Source organism: Erinaceus europaeus, chromosome 1 (genome assembly GCF_950295315.1).
Source record: "Erinaceus europaeus chromosome 1, mEriEur2.1, whole genome shotgun sequence".
NCBI classification, from domain to species: Eukaryota; Metazoa; Chordata; class Mammalia; order Eulipotyphla; family Erinaceidae; genus Erinaceus; species Erinaceus europaeus.
Window position 1 is genome coordinate 72,328,742 of NC_080162.1, and position 16,750 is coordinate 72,345,491.

The 16,750-nt window shown below is 42.3% G+C and overlaps 1 protein-coding gene and 1 pseudogene across 3 annotated transcripts in view; one reads left to right on the forward strand and one right to left on the reverse strand.

Annotated features, from left to right (window-relative positions):
• Positions 1 to 16,750, reverse strand: part of STK35 (serine/threonine kinase 35) — a 102,010-nt gene that overhangs the window by 83,291 nt on the left and 1,969 nt on the right. For all 3 annotated transcript variants that reach the window (XR_009548961.1, XR_009548960.1, XM_060187513.1), the window contains exon 3: positions 1,109 to 1,859. Coding sequence is in view for 1 of the 3 variants with exons in the window: in XM_060187513.1 (XP_060043496.1) it covers positions 1,147 to 1,859 (713 nt within the window). In the remaining 2 variants the exon portion in view is untranslated. The remainder of the gene's footprint in view (positions 1 to 1,108; positions 1,860 to 16,750) is intronic.
• LOC132542867 (small nucleolar RNA SNORA70) lies at positions 15,046 to 15,172 on the forward strand (annotated as a pseudogene).

Consider the following 16,750-nt stretch of genomic DNA (forward strand, 5'->3'; position numbering starts at 1 on the left):
GTCCCCAGCATCACGTGCAGGGTGACACCCTGGTTTTCTCCTCTCTCTCTCTCTCTCTCTGGTGTTAATAAATCAATCTTTAAAAAGAGTCACTGTGATAAATATGAATTTGTTCTGTTCCAAACCCATAAGCAAGATTCACAAGAATGGGTTTCTGTTTGCTATTTGCTATCAGAATACTTGATAAGTTCCTATTAAATAAGCAAAGATGCCCATATATAGGTATTCCTCATACACTGATAACATTACTTAAAATAGAGAACCACCTGGAGGCCTGGGAGGTGGCGAGTGAATAAAGCATTAAACTCTCAAGTGTGAGGTCCTGAGTTCAGGAGGTTCTGGCAGGTCATGTGCCAGTGATATTTTGGTGCTCCCTCTCCCTCATGTTAATGAATTAAAAAAAAAAATCTTAAAAAAAAAAAGGAGAGTCAAGGGGGCCAGGTGGTGGTGGCACAGCTGGTTAAGTGCATGCTACTATGCACGAGGACACAGGCTCAAGCCTTTGGCCATCCATCACTTGTAGGGGGGAAACTTCACAGTGAAACAGTGTTGCAGGTGTCTTTCAGTTCCTTTTCTCCCGCTCTATCCCCTTTCTCAATTTCTCTGTCCTATCAAATTAGTTTAAAAATAATCTTTAAAAAGACTAATCTGATATCTAAAGTAGAGTATTATATGTAATATGTATTGTATGTCCTTCTGTCACTGAATGCCGTACTTTCAAAGCATAATATTGGCTAAAGCTCAGATTACTGTTGAATAAAAGAGCATAAAAGGAGACTTTCTATTATGATCTAGACTATGAAGAACTGATAGTGTTTATTCACTTAAGAAAAAAAAGTGCCTCTTTTGCATCTACAATCAATATTTAATTGATGAGAATAAAAGCAATAAAAAAAACCACTCAACTCAGAAGACTTGTCCATGGTATATTCAAATAATCTCATGTATTTCCTTATCAAAACCAAGGAGAGGGTGCTCTTTGATGATATTAAGCACTTAGCTCTCTTCAACTTTGTCATGTCCCTCCACCTCTATGGGGCCTACCTCAGGACCTAGATGAAGAAATCAATCTAGTTAAGTGTTCAATCAGAACAAGGGGTACACTCACCTAGTTTAAAAAACACCCAAGATGCTTTGCCCTGTATTTTAAGCAGCACATGTGACCTGGTCCATTCTGGTTTCAAGTTCAAAGGCATCAGGCCGATCCTGTGGGTTAGCAGCTAACATATCTTTCAAGAGCTGCTTGATCCCCTCAGACATAGAAGTCCTGCGTTTCTGGGGGATGTGCAACTCCATCTTTGGGTTTTCTAGCAGCGCCTCACCAACAGGGACGATCTCAGTCCCCTGTTTAATATAAGTCCCCAGGAGCTCCTTCTTGGTCTCAGAGTCAATAAAAGTGATTCTTTCTATCATTGCCCAGATGATAATGCCCAGGGCAAAGATGTCAGCCTTAGCTGTGTAGTGTCCCTCCCAGACTTCGGGGGCCATATAGAAGTCTGAGCCGCAGGCTGAGGACAGCCAGTATTTATTCACATTCACATTTTTGTTGTCTTGATTGCCCTCTTTGCCTCGGTGGGCCAAGCCAGCACAGACCTTGCTTAGTCCAAAGTCTGCCACCTTGAGGATGGGGGTGCCAGACCGCTCCGTGATGAGGATGTTATCTGGCTTTAGGTCCCTGTGCACGATGTGGTTTTTGTGCAGAAAGGCAATGGCGCTCGTGAGCTGTAGCATGAAGCTTTTGTTGGTGGCTGGGTCCGGCCTCCGAGACAGGACATACTGATTCAGGTCTCCACCTTCACAGAACTCCATGACAAACCAGAGATAGCAGGGCTCCTCAGCATAACCCAGGATCCTTTCTCCTGAATCAAAGAAGACCGAAAGAGCTTGAGTGAGAAGGACACATTCACACTATTACTTACAGGAAGGCAGCATACTAAAGAGCCGCAAAGGAGCTAACTGCTCCAACCCAAGAGCAACAATATAACTGGCAGTTAGGCAGCTGGACCCAAGCAGGCCTATCTTTACTCACACAGGGTTCAGATACGACAAGACAAAGTATGGCAGAGGCTGCAGCAACTAATGTGAAGCATGTGGGCAGGGAATTCAGAGTACCTGGGTAGTAAATGGTTTCCAGCGGACAGGCTGAACCACCAGGAGGTAACTTAGTTGAGGTTATCAGTTTCCAGTTCTGCTCCGCTTTGTAAATGGCCATGTGTCACCACTCAAGAGTGCCTACATTAACACTTGGCATTCAAGTTTTTTTTTAGCCAGACCATGACTCAGCTCCGGTTTATGATAATACAGGGGACTGAACCTGGGACTTCCGGAAGACACAGGCAGGAGGTCTCTTTGCATAACCACTATGCTATCTCCCACCCCACCTACATTCAATTTATTTACCACAACCCAGGAGGCAGGAGAGAAGAGCCCCATCTAATAAAATGGAGAACCTGGCTCAGAGACAGTTGTGACTCAAATCCATTTAACTGTGAAGCTACTGTGTTTCAGTACAATGTCTCCAAACAGGGAGCACAATACCCTCCACCTCTCCCAAGACTGCTTATGAGACAAGGTAGAGCTTATGAGTTGTTAAGTGTCTGAGTTACCCCGTGCTAGGCAAATTATATTCTTGCCCTTCTATCCTGACTTGTATGATTACCAACACATCTAAAATTGCACTACAGTTTTACTTCTGAGGTACATTACAATTCAGCAGTTTTCTGCCAGCCCACCAAGTCTAGCACTACTCAGGCACATAATATATCCCATCTTGCCTCAGTTTCAAGTAGAGATCAGGTATCAAGACAGCAGAGTGAGCTGTGCATTCACACCAGGCTCAACTTTTATGGACAGTGAGGGATGGATCAAGGAGGGGAAAGACTTGAGTTACCCTTAAAGGAAAGGCAGTCAATCGGCAGGGAGAAGCAAAAAAAGGGAATTCAGGGCTAAGAGATGGAACAGACAATGGAAGAGAGGACAACTGACCATAGGTATAAGATGGGAAGTCTGATAGAAACACCGGAAGGCCAAAGTAATACTAATGTGTCCTCCCTTCTGAACCACAGCAACTCCCAGAAAGTTGGTGTGAATGGCATCTCCAAACAAATTCCAATATTCTTTGAAGCCACTGGCACACTAAGCCCTTTAATAAAAGGTACTTGATGACAACTGGCCCCCTAAGCCTAAGCAGGCATCTGATCTTAAGATGGAGAGGCTCAGCCTTCCCTGTGTGACCACATGCATTTTCGGCTGCGTCAGGACTTGAAGCCTGATTCCACAGTAAGGTGAGTCCTTTCTACAAAGAAAAAGAAAAAAAGAAAAAAAAAAGGTCATACTTTCTCTTATCGGCTCTGCCAGAGGGTTCCACTGAAGGGTCATTTAATTTATTATTAAGAGAGTGAGTAGGTGACGTTAAAATGGCCCCCAAATCACGAAGCTATGCAATCTACCAAAACCACTGGTTTGGGAGTTCTTGGTCAATGCAAGAACATGTCTAGAGAGATTAAAAAAGGGAAACAAAAAAACCTAGATTTCTTTTTTTTTTTTTTTTTACCATGATCTGATAGATCTCACTTCTCTTGTATATATAATTTGTTTATATTACAATCCAAGTAATACAGGTAGAACCAGTTTAGAACAGATGGGTTTTTAAAAATCAGTTGTTTCAGATCTCATAATCCTCTTTCTAGGTCATCGGCTCTAGGCTCTAGTGTGCTGAGAGAGTCTTTATCCAAAAACACTCCAGGATGAAGCTGGTGAGCTGAAGCTCAAATCAATGGAGGTCCCAGGGTAAAGAGTTATAAAGAGGAGGGCAAGAAATGTTTGCTGGTGAACTAGAGCCAGAAAGGAAATGATTAAAAAGCCATCAGATTCCTTCTGCAAAGGCGACATCAGAAAACAGTGAAACTTCTAATGGGGAAATAAAGGGTGAGGAATGATTATTATTTTATATACAAAGTTGGTATCTATGGCAACTGGAGAAAAAAGAAAACATGTCTGCAAAAACAGAATACAATTAAAGTTCAGGTTATGAGAATTTAAGGACAGTTAAAAATAAAAAAAAAAAAGGGAGGGGGAGTTTTAAAACGTGACCTTGTGAGTGAATGGGGTTCATGCATAGGACCAAGGAGCTGGGGGGGTGGGTTAAGCTAAATCTAGAAGATACTACAGAAGGGACTGTTTGTTGAAAAGCAGAAAGAAGCAGATAGTAAGCACAACCAAACAGAATACTGGGGAACACATCTATTCATCCCAGAATACAAAAGTAATCCTTTGCCTGGGTAAAGACCTGGGTTTACTTCAAGAGAACTTGAAGCAGGTGTTCTTATACAGCTGTTCCCAGCTGCCCACTGAAAACCGTAACAGGTATCTTAGAATCAGACAGATTGCCCACCTGGGTCTCAACTACCCAAAGGAAGATGAAGGGGAAGGATGAGACTCTCAAAGTATTGGATTGTTGGAAAAGTCATTATGTATTTTTCCAGGGAATTCTATGCAAAAATGCATCATGACTCTCTGACAACCCAACTATTTCAGTCAAGAAGCAAGTCTAGGGGGAAGTAATAGGGAAGGGCATAGACCAGATTGCAAGAGTTTGGCTTTAGACTTAACTCAGCCTGATGGCTTAACTAGGTGGTTTCAAAGCTAAAGTACTATGGACAATCTGAACCTCAGCCTTTGTCTTCTCATCTACTAAATCTATCACACCTACTATTATTTAAATTCAGTTGAAGGCATGAAATCTATCTTGCAGGGGCCGGGAGGTGGTGCACCCAATTGAGTGCATATAACACAATGTGCAAGGACCTAGATTCAAGCCCCCTAGTCACCACCTGCTGGGGGAAAGCTACATGAGTGGTGAAGCAGTGCTGCAGCAGGTCTCTCCCTCTGACTCCCTCCCCCGCTCTCCATTTATCCTCCCCTTCTTGACTTCGGTGTCCAATAAAATATATTTAAAAAAAAACATCTTGGGAGTTGGGCGATAGTGCAGCGGGTTAAGTGCATGTGGCACGAAGCACAAGAATGGTGTAAAGATCCTGGTTGGAACCCCTGGCTCTCCACCTGCAGGGGAGTTGCTTCACAAGCTGTGAAGCAGGTCTGCAGGTGTGTCTATTTTTCTCTCCCTGTCTTCCCCCTCCTCTCTCCATTTCTCTCTGTCCTATCCAACGACAACATCATTAACAACAATAGCTACAACAACAATTAAAAAAAAAAAAGAGCAGCAAAAGGGAAAATAAGTAAAAAATTTTAAAAAATACATCCTGTAGAGATCAAATAATTTTGAGTGCAGCAGCCTGGAAGACAACGTAATGGATAAGGCACTAAACTATCAGGCATGAGGTTCTGAGTTTAATCCCCAGCATTACATGTGTCAGATATATGCCCACTCGTTCACTCCCTTCTCTCTCCCAATTAATAACTAAAAATTTGAGAATCATATCCTGACCAACAGTGGCATCATCATTGCCACCAGACCTTAAAACTGAGTTATAAGCAGGAAAACAGATTTCAATAATCCTAGTGCTGTGGGGCACTAGGTGTTCTCACCTGTTAGGTAAAAGATGAAAGTGAGATTTAAAAATGCCACATAGATGACAACACCACACTTCCCTGGCTATAACCCATTTCTGCTAGACCTAAACATTTCTCTGCAGGTGCACCTGACCATGTACCATAAGACACAGCTAGGTAACATTTATCTTCATTTCTCAGATAAAAACTTCTTTCTCCTGACCAACCATGACCCTAGTTACCACGGTTGACTTCTGACTGAGGAAGAGAAAATGTCAAACTCTCAGGGATTACCAACACTCATTCAGAAATGACAGGATTTCCTGGAGCCCAAAGATCACTAATATCTAGAGTGAGGGCTTATGTAAGTAAGGTGACCAATGGAGTTTTTAGCTCAGTCCATATCACACTGTCCCTCCCACAATGACTGATTCCCTTAAGTTCTGGGTTCAGGAATTAGTCCTAGAAGCCAAGCTGTGGTCAATTCCCACGTTTCATGATGCGTAGCTAGAATAAACACATGTAGCCACTAAAAGAAACTTATTAAAATGAATCGAAGCAAAATTTACATAATTCCCTTGTTTGGTATAACAGAACTATAAGATTAATAACAATTAAAAGAAATTTAGTTTCCCAGAGGGGAGAAAAGTGTTATTTGGAGGTAATAAGGATTTGAGGTAAACTAACCTTTGAGAGCCCAGTAGGCTTCCTGGGACTATTATAAAGGTTCATTAATGAGCTGCCTAGTACCCCCACTGAACACTGTATTTTAGATAGGGAAACTGAGGCTGGGAAATAATAAAAATCTTACTCCAAACTACTGTCATGGTTCTATAGAAAATGAGCCTCCACTGCCAGCCCTTCTATCAGATAATGCTACCACTCAGGACAAAAAGGGTCACAAATGCACAAATGTCTATTAAGGAGATAGATCCACTTTGAATTTTCTTTCAAGTCTGATAGCAGGCAACCATAAAATATGAACCATTTCAAAATGTATTGTATGCTATGAGGATTAAAAACCAGGTACCAGGGGCTGGGCGGTAGCATAGTGGGTTAAGTGCAGGTGGTGCAAAGCGCAAAGACTGTGGTAAGGTTCCCAGTTAGAGCCCCTGGCTCCCCACCTGCAGGGGAGGTCACTTCACAAGTGGTGAAACAGGTCTGCAGGTGTCTGTCTTTCTCTCCCCTTCTCTGTTTTCCCCTCCTCTCTCAATTTCTCTGTTCTATCCAATGACAGCAGCAACAACAGTGATAAACACAAGGGAAAAAATAGCCTCCAAGAGCAGTGGATTCATAGTGCAGGCACCCAGCAATAAGCCTGGAGGCAAAAAAAAAAAAAAAAAAAAAAAACTCAGGTACCTCAGTGGTCCAGGAAGTGGCGAGGTGGATAATGCACTCCTCATCCATGAGGTTCCGAGTTCAATCCCCAGCAGCACATGTACCAGAGTGATGACTGGTCTTTCTCTCTCTCCTCCTAGCTTTCTCATGAATAAATTATTTTAAAAAATGAATAAATAAAATAAAAACCAGGTATATCATACCTGCTACTCATGAAAACAAGTAATGTTGGGGCTGGGCGGCGGCACACCTGGATAAGCACACAGGGTACAACGCGCAAGAGAACCAGAGTCAAGCTCCTGGTTCCCACCTGCAGGGTGGAAAGCATTACAAGCTGTGAAGCAACGCTGCACGTGTCTCTCCTCCTTTTGATTTCTCTGTCCTATTCAAAAAACAAAAAAAAGGAATATTAAAATTGCTCAACAAAATGTGGCTTGATCTCATTTAGAAACCTGAATTTTGGGGAAAAAAAAAAAAAAAAAGTTTGGTATGAGCTGTGGGAAGGTGATATCCCCAGAAAGGGATACAAAAATCAGCTTCCTAACCCCTCCAATTTTCAGTCTATTTCTCAAGCCTCTTCTAGAAGTATACATCTATATTCTAGTCAATTCCATTTAAACCTTTCCTGAGCAGACAATATATCTCAGACACCATAGCTGAGATGTATTAAGTGTTCTGCGTTTTAGAGGTTGCTGGTCACTAGAAGCAGAATGGCTAAAGCTTTGAAAACAATAAGGGGCCAAGTGGTGGCACACCTGGTTGAGCACACATTACAGTGCATACAGCATGCAATAAGCAGATTCAATGTGATATGGTAAAACCCACAATGCTATAATTCTATTAAAGTAGCATTGTGTGGTCCAGGAGGTGGTGCAATGGATAAAGCACTGGACTCTAAAGCATGAGGTCTTAGAGTTCGATCCCTGGCAGCACATGTACCAGAGTGATGTCTGGTTCTTTCTCTCCTCTTTCTCATAAATAAATAAAATCTTAAAAAAAAAAAAAAATAGCATCGTAGGACAATATAAAGTTATATTTAAGATTAGAAAAGGGATTCAGAAAATGATGTTGAATTCATGAGTGGTAGCCATTCCTGGTTTTGACTAGTTCAGATCATTCCATTAAGGTGTGAGGGTAGATAGCATAATGGTTATGCAAAGAGACCTCATGACTGAGGCTCCAAAGTCCCAGGTTCAATCCCCTGCAGCACCGTAAGCCTAAGCTGAGCAGTGCTCTAGTAAAAATAAATTAATTAAATAAAGCAGAGAAAAATCAGTAATGGGAAGCAAAAACACTTATCAGCATGTCTTCCGGAAGAAAAGACAAGCCTGAAAACCTAGCCTAGTCTCTCCCTGTCCAGCGACCTGGGCACCACTTCGAGCAGCACTGCGTCTCACTCTAACAAGGCTGGGCCAGTGTCAACACCATAGGCTATGTTTAAAATACTTCAGAAGATTAGACAAACGGGACCATGCAGTATTCTAGAATTGACCTCTAGGGGTGGTTGCCAAGACAAGACACTATTCTACACAGGCCAAGAGACCAGTTATGAATTCAGGCCTTGTAGTTCCAACCCCACCTTCCCAGTTACATAGCTAGTGTGACTGGATAAACCTTAGAGCCCATGAATCTTGTTCATTTCCCACAAACTGGGAAAAGACACCTAATTCAATGGGATGTTATAAGGCTTAACTGTGGCATACAGGCTGCATGACACAAGAATACCAGAGATGCAACTACTGAATATTAATTATGTTGCTATGTCTGGACACCACTGAGAGTCAAGAACACAAGCATTGGAAAGAGGACTTGTATTTAAGTCTTGACTCAGACTGCGTCACTAGGTGTGATACTAGGCAAGTTACTCAACTTTTGATGGGTCTTGGTTTTCTCATGACAAAGACCAGTTACAAAAACACCAACTTAAAATGAAGATTAAAGAGAAAAGTATGGAAAAAAACACTAAGAAAGGCTAGTTATCGGTCTTGAACAGAATGCAGGTTCCACCAGCCAAGTAGAGTGAGAACCACCCATGACAGTCCAGAATCATACACCACAAAATGGGGCTTTCCTCTGACCAGGATCACTTCAGTTTACCCTTTATAACTTATCCGTCCCTCCCCTAAATTTAGCCCACATTCCTGGCAACTCTTCCTCCTAGAGCGCCTCTCACAGGCTGTAGTGCACACGCTGTGCTTTGTCCATCTCCGTTGGACTGGACACGCAGTAGAATGAAGTCAAAACTCTGGGCTCCCTACAGAACACGCTGCATAGTTGGTATTCAAACAGTTGGGTGAAATGAATCAAGCTTCGAATTGTGAACTGTACTTAACAAAAGAACAGGGAAAGTTGTGAAGATGTAGGTAAGAGAAAACTATATAAGTAAATTAAAAATGTTTTAAATTTATTTTGGATAGAGACAGAAATTTGAGAGAGAAGGAGGAAATAGGAAGAGAGAAAAACCCACAGCACAGCCTCACCACTCATGAAGCATTCCCCCTGCAGGTGGGGACCAGAGGCTTGAACCCAGATCCTTGAGCAATGTAATAATGTGTGTGTTCAACTAAGCACAGTAAATTCGAGTTGTTAAAGAATTCTCCTGGCCCTAAGAATACCACCAAAGGTCAAATAAACTGATATTCTATTAGGAAGTTAAGCTCTCCTTGAGAGATTACACTATAAAAAGCCTTACCCAATGCAACCTCAATTAAGCAAAGTTCTCAATTACGTAGTCCATTCCTTCCTCCTGGGGCTGGTACCTAAAATCCCCAATGCATACATAAGGTGGTTGGTAGCAAAAAGTCTGGGGTTGTCCCATGATATTCAAATGTGGTATTGGGCCCCCTGGCAAGCAAGACAAGAGGAAAGACACCAGAACAGAACTCGAAAGTTCCAAGTAGTGATTAAACATTATTTAAAATAGTAGCTAAAAATTTCTGAATGAAATATTATGCCCATTTGACAACCAAAAAAAGCAGAACCTAGTATTTATACCATCTGTCAGGAACAGTGTTGCACAGCAATTAAGAAAGCAGACTCAACTGAGGTCTGGGCTCAACCCCTAGCTTGGTTATTTGGTTAGCTACTTAACATGGGCAGTTTCTCGGTTTTTTTGTTGTTGTTTTTTTAAAATTATCTTATTGGATAGATAGCCAGAAATCAAGAGAATGGGAGTGGGGGCAATAAAGGGGAGAGAAACCTGCAGCCTTGCTTCACCACTTGCAAAGCTTTCCCTCCTGCAGGTGGGGGCGAGGGGGCTTGAACCCGGGTCCTTGCATGTTGTGACAAGTGCACTTAACCAGGTGAGCCACCCCCTAGCCCCTGGCAATTTCTCTAACCTCAGTGCCTCAGCCCTCTAATCTGAGATAAAGAGAATAACAACTAACTTCAAGCCAATAGTGACTTTAAATTGTTAAGTTATAGGCTTTATTAACAGCGAAACTGGGACTAAGATCTAATTCCAAGTCAATACCAGTATTCCATAACATCCTGTTAATTTCCAGTGCCCCTAACTTTGCCTTTTATCTGTATCAACGTAGCTAAACAAACCTGAAAACTCTTGAACCTTATGAATTCAGAGTGGCTCCTGAAGGAACTGAAGGGGAGAGGGGCAAGGGAACCGATTTTGAATCTAAAATTTCCCTAGGCACTCAACAGGTTGGGGGTGGTAGGGTTGGGGTGGGTGTTTGTAGGCCCACAACTGACTCAAGGCCAAGACCCTGTTCTCCTTCCTTTCCTACTCCCAGAGGAAGGTCTACTATTTTTTTCTATGCCTCCCTCCCGTGATTGGTGACCTTGTGCTGCCCTCACCCAGGCCATCTCTTCTGCATGGAGGAAACTTTGTGTAAGCACCTCAAATGCACTGCTTGGCTGTCACCAGCAGGCATCAATGCACAGGTAAGACAGCTCACAAGGGTTTCCACCTGTGTTAAACAGCACAAACCTATCTTGAGTACAGCAAACATCAAATATGTGGTAAAGCAGTAAAGAGTCAAACTAGTATGTTAGCAAGTTGGGCTAAGCCAGGCTTCCAGCCTTTCTAAAATTCTAAGTCTTGAATATAATTTTTCTAAGTCCTGGATATATTTTTTATTGCCCTTATTTGTTGCTACTTATAAAAACCAGTAATGGGATGACAAAATAGCTTACTTGGAAAGTGTGTTGTTTTGCCATTGCCACGGGTGCAGCCAAGATCTGAGCCTGGCCCCCCTGCTTCAATATTGTGGTCTTTTTCACTCTGCCTCAGTATTTTAAAAAAGGATCTAATAGGGAGCCGGGCGATAGCACAGCGGGTTAAGCACACATGGCGCTAAGTGCAAGGATCAGAGAAAGGATCCTGGTTTGAGCCCCTGGCTCCCCACCTGCAGGGGGGTCCTTTCAAAGGCGGTGAAGTGGGTCTGCAGGTGTCTATCTGTCTCTCCCTCCCTTAAAAAAAAAAAAAAAAAGGATCTAATAAGTTTTGGTGCCAGATGGAGGCACACTTGGTAGACTGTATACATTACATATGTGGGGGGTTGGTCGGTGGTGCACTAGGTAAGTGCACATAGTACAAAGTACACGGTCCTAGTTCGAGCCCCCGGCTCCCCACCTGCAGGCAGGTCACTTCACAAGCAATGAAGCAGGTCTGCAGGTGTCTATCTTTTTCTCCTCCCTCTCAATTTCTCTGTTCTACTGAGAAAAAAGAAGCCACCAGAAATGGATTTGTAGTGCCAGCAACAAGCCCCAGAACTAAGGCAAAAAAAAAAAAAAAGCGGGGGAGCATAAATAGCTCTGGCTTATACAGGGGACTGAATCTGGATCTTGGAGCCTCAGGGACAGAAGTCTTGCATAACCATTATACTATTTCCTCTTGCCCAACAAAACTCTTAAGATCTGTGCCTTTTGGGGTCAGGGTGGTGGTGCACCTGGTTGAACACACGTTACAGTGTTCAAGGACCCGAGTTTGAGCCCCTGGTCCCCACCTGCAGGGGGAAAGCTTTACGAAGTGGTGAAAACAGTGTGGCAGGTGTCTGTCTCTTTCTTCTCTATCACCCCTTCCCTTCTTGATAAAGATAATTTTTTTAAAAAGTTCAAGTTCCCAGTTCCTGGATTTGAGGACAATCTGGCTGCGACATCTGTCATCCCACTGATTGCCGGGGTTGATCTGGGTGATCTGGCTGGCTAGGTGGGTGTCCCCTCCCTCCCTCACCGCTCCATGTGTGTCCCTCCAAAGAGGATGGCCTTCCCTAGTAGAGTATATCTGAGTAAACTACGCTCCCCTGCTAGAACCTCCAAACAAGCTCTCAAGTTCCCAGTTCTCACTAAAGTAGTGAAGTGCTGGTGACTCAATTAGTTTCTTGGGGGGGGGGGCAGAGCCTGCTAGGGCCAGTGGAGTCCTCCTGCAGGCAACAAGCTCCAGTGACAAACCTGGATAACGGTGGTTGGGGGTGAGAGGGAGAAAAACTGAATCTAAGTTCCAGAAAGAATACAAGAATTCCTGAATGTAACGATTGGTTCGGATTTGCCTGCAATCTTCTAAGTGGCAAGAATACTGAATTTAGCTTTAGATACATTCAGGACAGGGTGTTAGCAATGGGAACAAAGGGATAAAAGCAAACTGCTGATGCCTAAGTTCCTTTTTTATGTAAAGTTAAAGACTGATCCAAACAATTCACACAACTGCTTGTCTGGTTGGTTTGTATATTTTATTTTACTTTATTCTTTTACACCAAAGCACTGATCAGCTTATGCTTATGGTGGTGTTGGTGACTGAACCTGGGAACTTTCTGCATAACCATTATGCCATCTTCCCAGCCCATTCAACTGGTTCTTAAGTCCAGAAAGCCAACTTAAATGTCACACTAATTTATTTGGGGCAAATCCTGACCCTTTTCTGGGCTTCAGTTTTCTTCCCTGTGAAACAGAAGGCCAGATCAGACATTTAACGCCACTAACTCTGAAACTTCTGTTCTCTACATAACGTATCTGGGTAGGATTTGTTTGGTCTATGTTCAGAAAGGAAGGACAGAAGACACAAAGAAGTCTATCAAAGTTGGGTAAGATCAAGAGCTGCACTATTACCTTTTGGGTACTGAGTTATTTATAACAATTCAAAACTATAAAGGTCTGTGGATAACCAGGACAGTGATTATACTGTATGGGGTATTACTATTTGGTTTAGTTGTGAAGTAAAATCCACTTTCTTCTTATAACTATCCACATTTTCCTAAACACCCTTCTTTCAAGCTCACCTTCTCTAACCTGTGGACCACTCCTTATTCCCATTCCTCTTTAACTCTGTACTTCATCCTACACAATACCCCTCTTAATATAAATCAACTTGCATTTTCTTCTTGTGACCCTGATTAGTATTAAAGACGTCAACTGGTTCTTTGCAGACAGATATCGACTGGTTCTCAAACTCTTCAAATATAAGTGCCTTTGGGGCAAAGAGGTCATGAATTTTTTTACCATAGGGATAAAAAAGTATATGTATTTGGGTCAGCTGAGACTTCATGGCAAACTGACACTTTCTGTTCTGTCTCAAAATTATTCTGGGGGGGGGGGCGGGGCTGTGCTGTACCAGGTTGAGCGCACACATCACAGTGTGCAAGGTCTGGAGTTTAACCCCCCAGTCCCAACCCACAGGGAGAAGCTTCAAGAGCAGTGAAACAATACTGCAGGGATCTCTCTTGCTTTATCTCCCACTCCCGTCAACTTTTCTGTCTTTATATTCAAAATAAAACTTTAAAAATTATTTTACATTGCATGAGACTGTAACAAAGATAACTACAAAGGACTTTCTATTTAATGGCAAAGCTAAGTCAAATTCAGCCCTGAAAGTGATGCAGTGATACAATTTTGAACCTAAGTTTACAAGCACAAGGTCCTGAGTTTGATCAGATGATCCCCAGCATCACATATGTCAGAGTGGTACTCTGAATTTCTGTTTGCATGTCTCTCTCTTGAAAAGTATAAAAAAAATAATAATAATTTAAAAAAAAACCAAAATTGGCTGGCATTGCATATGCCAGAGTAATGCTCTGACATTCTCCTCTCACAAATAATTTTTTTTTTTGCCTCCAGAGTTATTGCAGGGGCTGGCAAATCCACTGCTCCTGGTTGCTATTTTTTCCCTTTTTTTGCCTTTATTATTGTTGTCATTGTTGAACAGGACAGAGAGAAATACAGAGAGGACAGGAAGACAGGAGGTAGAGAAAGATAGAGGCAACTCCTCTGCAGGTGGGGAGCCCAGGGCTCGAACTGGGATCCTTACGCTGGTCCTTGTGCTTTGCGTCATAGGTACTTAACCCACTGCACTACCGCTGGGACCCGAATAAATAAATCTTAAAAATAAAAAATGTTGCATGTACAAACTATTGTATTTACTGTTGAATGTAAAACAATTCCCCAATAAAGAAATAAATTAAATAATGTTTAAACCAACACCCACCTCCCTAACCACCCCCATATTAGAAATGCTAAAGTGTTGGAAACGGAAGACAGGACAACTGCCTGGAATGGTGTGTGCTTTTTTTTTGTTCATTATTTATATTATTAGTAAAAACTGAAATGCCTTTTTATTAATATTTGTTGTGTACATCTGAATGACAGCTTCCAAAGCAGAAGCAATGTTACAAACTGCTCTTGATCTGAGGTCATAATCAATCTCACACCTAGTTGAGGTTTAAGTATGTTGAAGACTCCAAACTGAAGGGACATAATCTGTGGCCAAAAGCAAAAATGTTTCTGTCATCTTGGCGTTGAGAATTGTAAACGAATTTGGGAAACTTGAACAAGAAAGCAAATTCCTCCCTCTTTCTATGGAGCACTTCCTGACATCCCCAGGCTGCACTGCAACCCTACTACAGAGATGCTTCTGCCTAATGGAAAAAGGAATGCTCCCTACAGGTTTCCTACAATGTGTCCCAGTGCCCCAAGTGGTCAGTTCAGACGAGATATAACAAATTAATTTTAATTCCAAAGTCCATAGTATTAAAAATGGGCTTTGCCACCCATTTAGAGTTTTGACAAGTTGTACATGTGAAAAAAGTTTGGATAATCTATGTGGCGAAAGTAAGCAAAAACTTCATATTCAAGTTAAAAGTTTAAGACTGGCCAGTAGCAACAGACTGAGGGCAGAAAGAAGTTAACTGCCATATGCCAAAAGAGCCTATAATATGAGTGCAGACTGTTCATTAACCAGAGCAGAGATGAATGCAATCGAAGACCAGGTGAAGAGCTGATAAGATGACCATTAATCTGTAATGGCTGCAAATAGCAGCCTCTCTGGTACTACATGCAGCCTGTTGCTTGTATGGACTGGAAACAACCTTCCACAGTTAAAGAAAATAAACAGGACTGGGGACATACCATAATGGTTATGCAAAGATTCTCATGCCTGAGTTAGCTCTAAGGTCTCAGGTTCAATCCCAAGAACCACCTTAAACTAGAGCTGAACAGTGCTCTGGTCTCTCTCTCCCTGTATCTTTTTCATTAAAATAAGCAAAATATTTTAAAAGAAATGAAGTTAAGTACAATTTTAGGAGAATATGGGTAAGGGTGAAGCATAAAGAGTGAAGCATAAAGAGTAAAGCATAAAGACTTTTAGGCCTGAGGTACCAACGAAACCCAGTTCAATCCTAGCACCACCATAAACCAGAGTTAAGCAGTACTCTGGTAAGAGAGAGGAGAGACAGAGAGGCAGACAGAAAAGATATTCTTAAAGTATTTTACAAAATAAATTCACCATCATCATGGGCAGGATTTTCAAGATGGGTGTTTAAGTCTGGAAGGTGGCACAGTGGACAGGACAGAGGCCCTCTAACATGAGATCCCAAATTCAATACCAGCATCCAATGTGCCAGAGCAATGCTCTAGTTCTCGCTCTCATTCCCACAGGTAAAGGTTGCTCTCTGTCTGTCTCTATCCAAAACACACACATACACACAAACAAAAAAACCTAGGTAATACTGATCATGTCCCTCAATCTACTGTCAAACAATAGACCTAAAATTGAAGACTGTAGGATCATAAAGTTGGGTAAAAATTTAAAGAAAAAAAATTTTTTCTTACTCCATTCAAAATTCTACCCACTCTCAAAGGTTAGTTTGAGTTCAGCCTGGTAAGGGAGGGCACCATTCCACAAGCGAAAGAAATAAAACTAATCTGAGTTCACCTCACTTAAGCTATGAAAAATTATAAAGAGGGGCCCTGTGGTGGCACACCTGGTTGAGCACACATGCTATAGTGCACAAGGACCCGGGTTCGAGTCCCGGGTCCCCACCTGCAGGGGGAAAGCTTTGCGAGTGGTGAAGCAGGTCTGCAGGTGTCTTTCTCTCTCCCTCTCCAGCTTCCCTCCTCCTCTCAATTTCTGGCTGTCTCTATCCAAGAAATAAAGATAATAAAAATATTAAGAAAAAAGAAAAATTATAAAGAATCCAGAGTATAACCTCACTTCCCTTTCAAGCTGATTAACCTTGACCAAGTTCTATCTGTTCACCTCTAATCCTTACTTTCTCCATTTATAGAAAGAGGAGAGGATTTACTTCAGTAAAGTCCGACTAAAGTTACTTCTGCCAGACATCTAGGACAGTGCTGAAACCCTAGTTGGGATGAAGGTGAGTAACCTCTCCCAGAGGGAAATCTCGGGCTTTCTAGGCCACTGGCCCCCCAACAAGACTGCTAAGCGCACAAAGCAAACATGCTTGAAACACCCGCAACTATGTCACCTCTCAGGAATAAAGGCCCCCATCCCTTTCCCCTACAAGTAAAACTATCAAAACTTCCAAGGCAGCTTTGGAGGAGTAAGAGAAACGATTAGGCAAAGAATATAAAGCAGAGGACAAGATGTTAACTGTTACTTGACAGCAGCAGGCCCACCTGTAGGATTATTCTGCTGGCCCCGAGGAAGAGGAAGAGG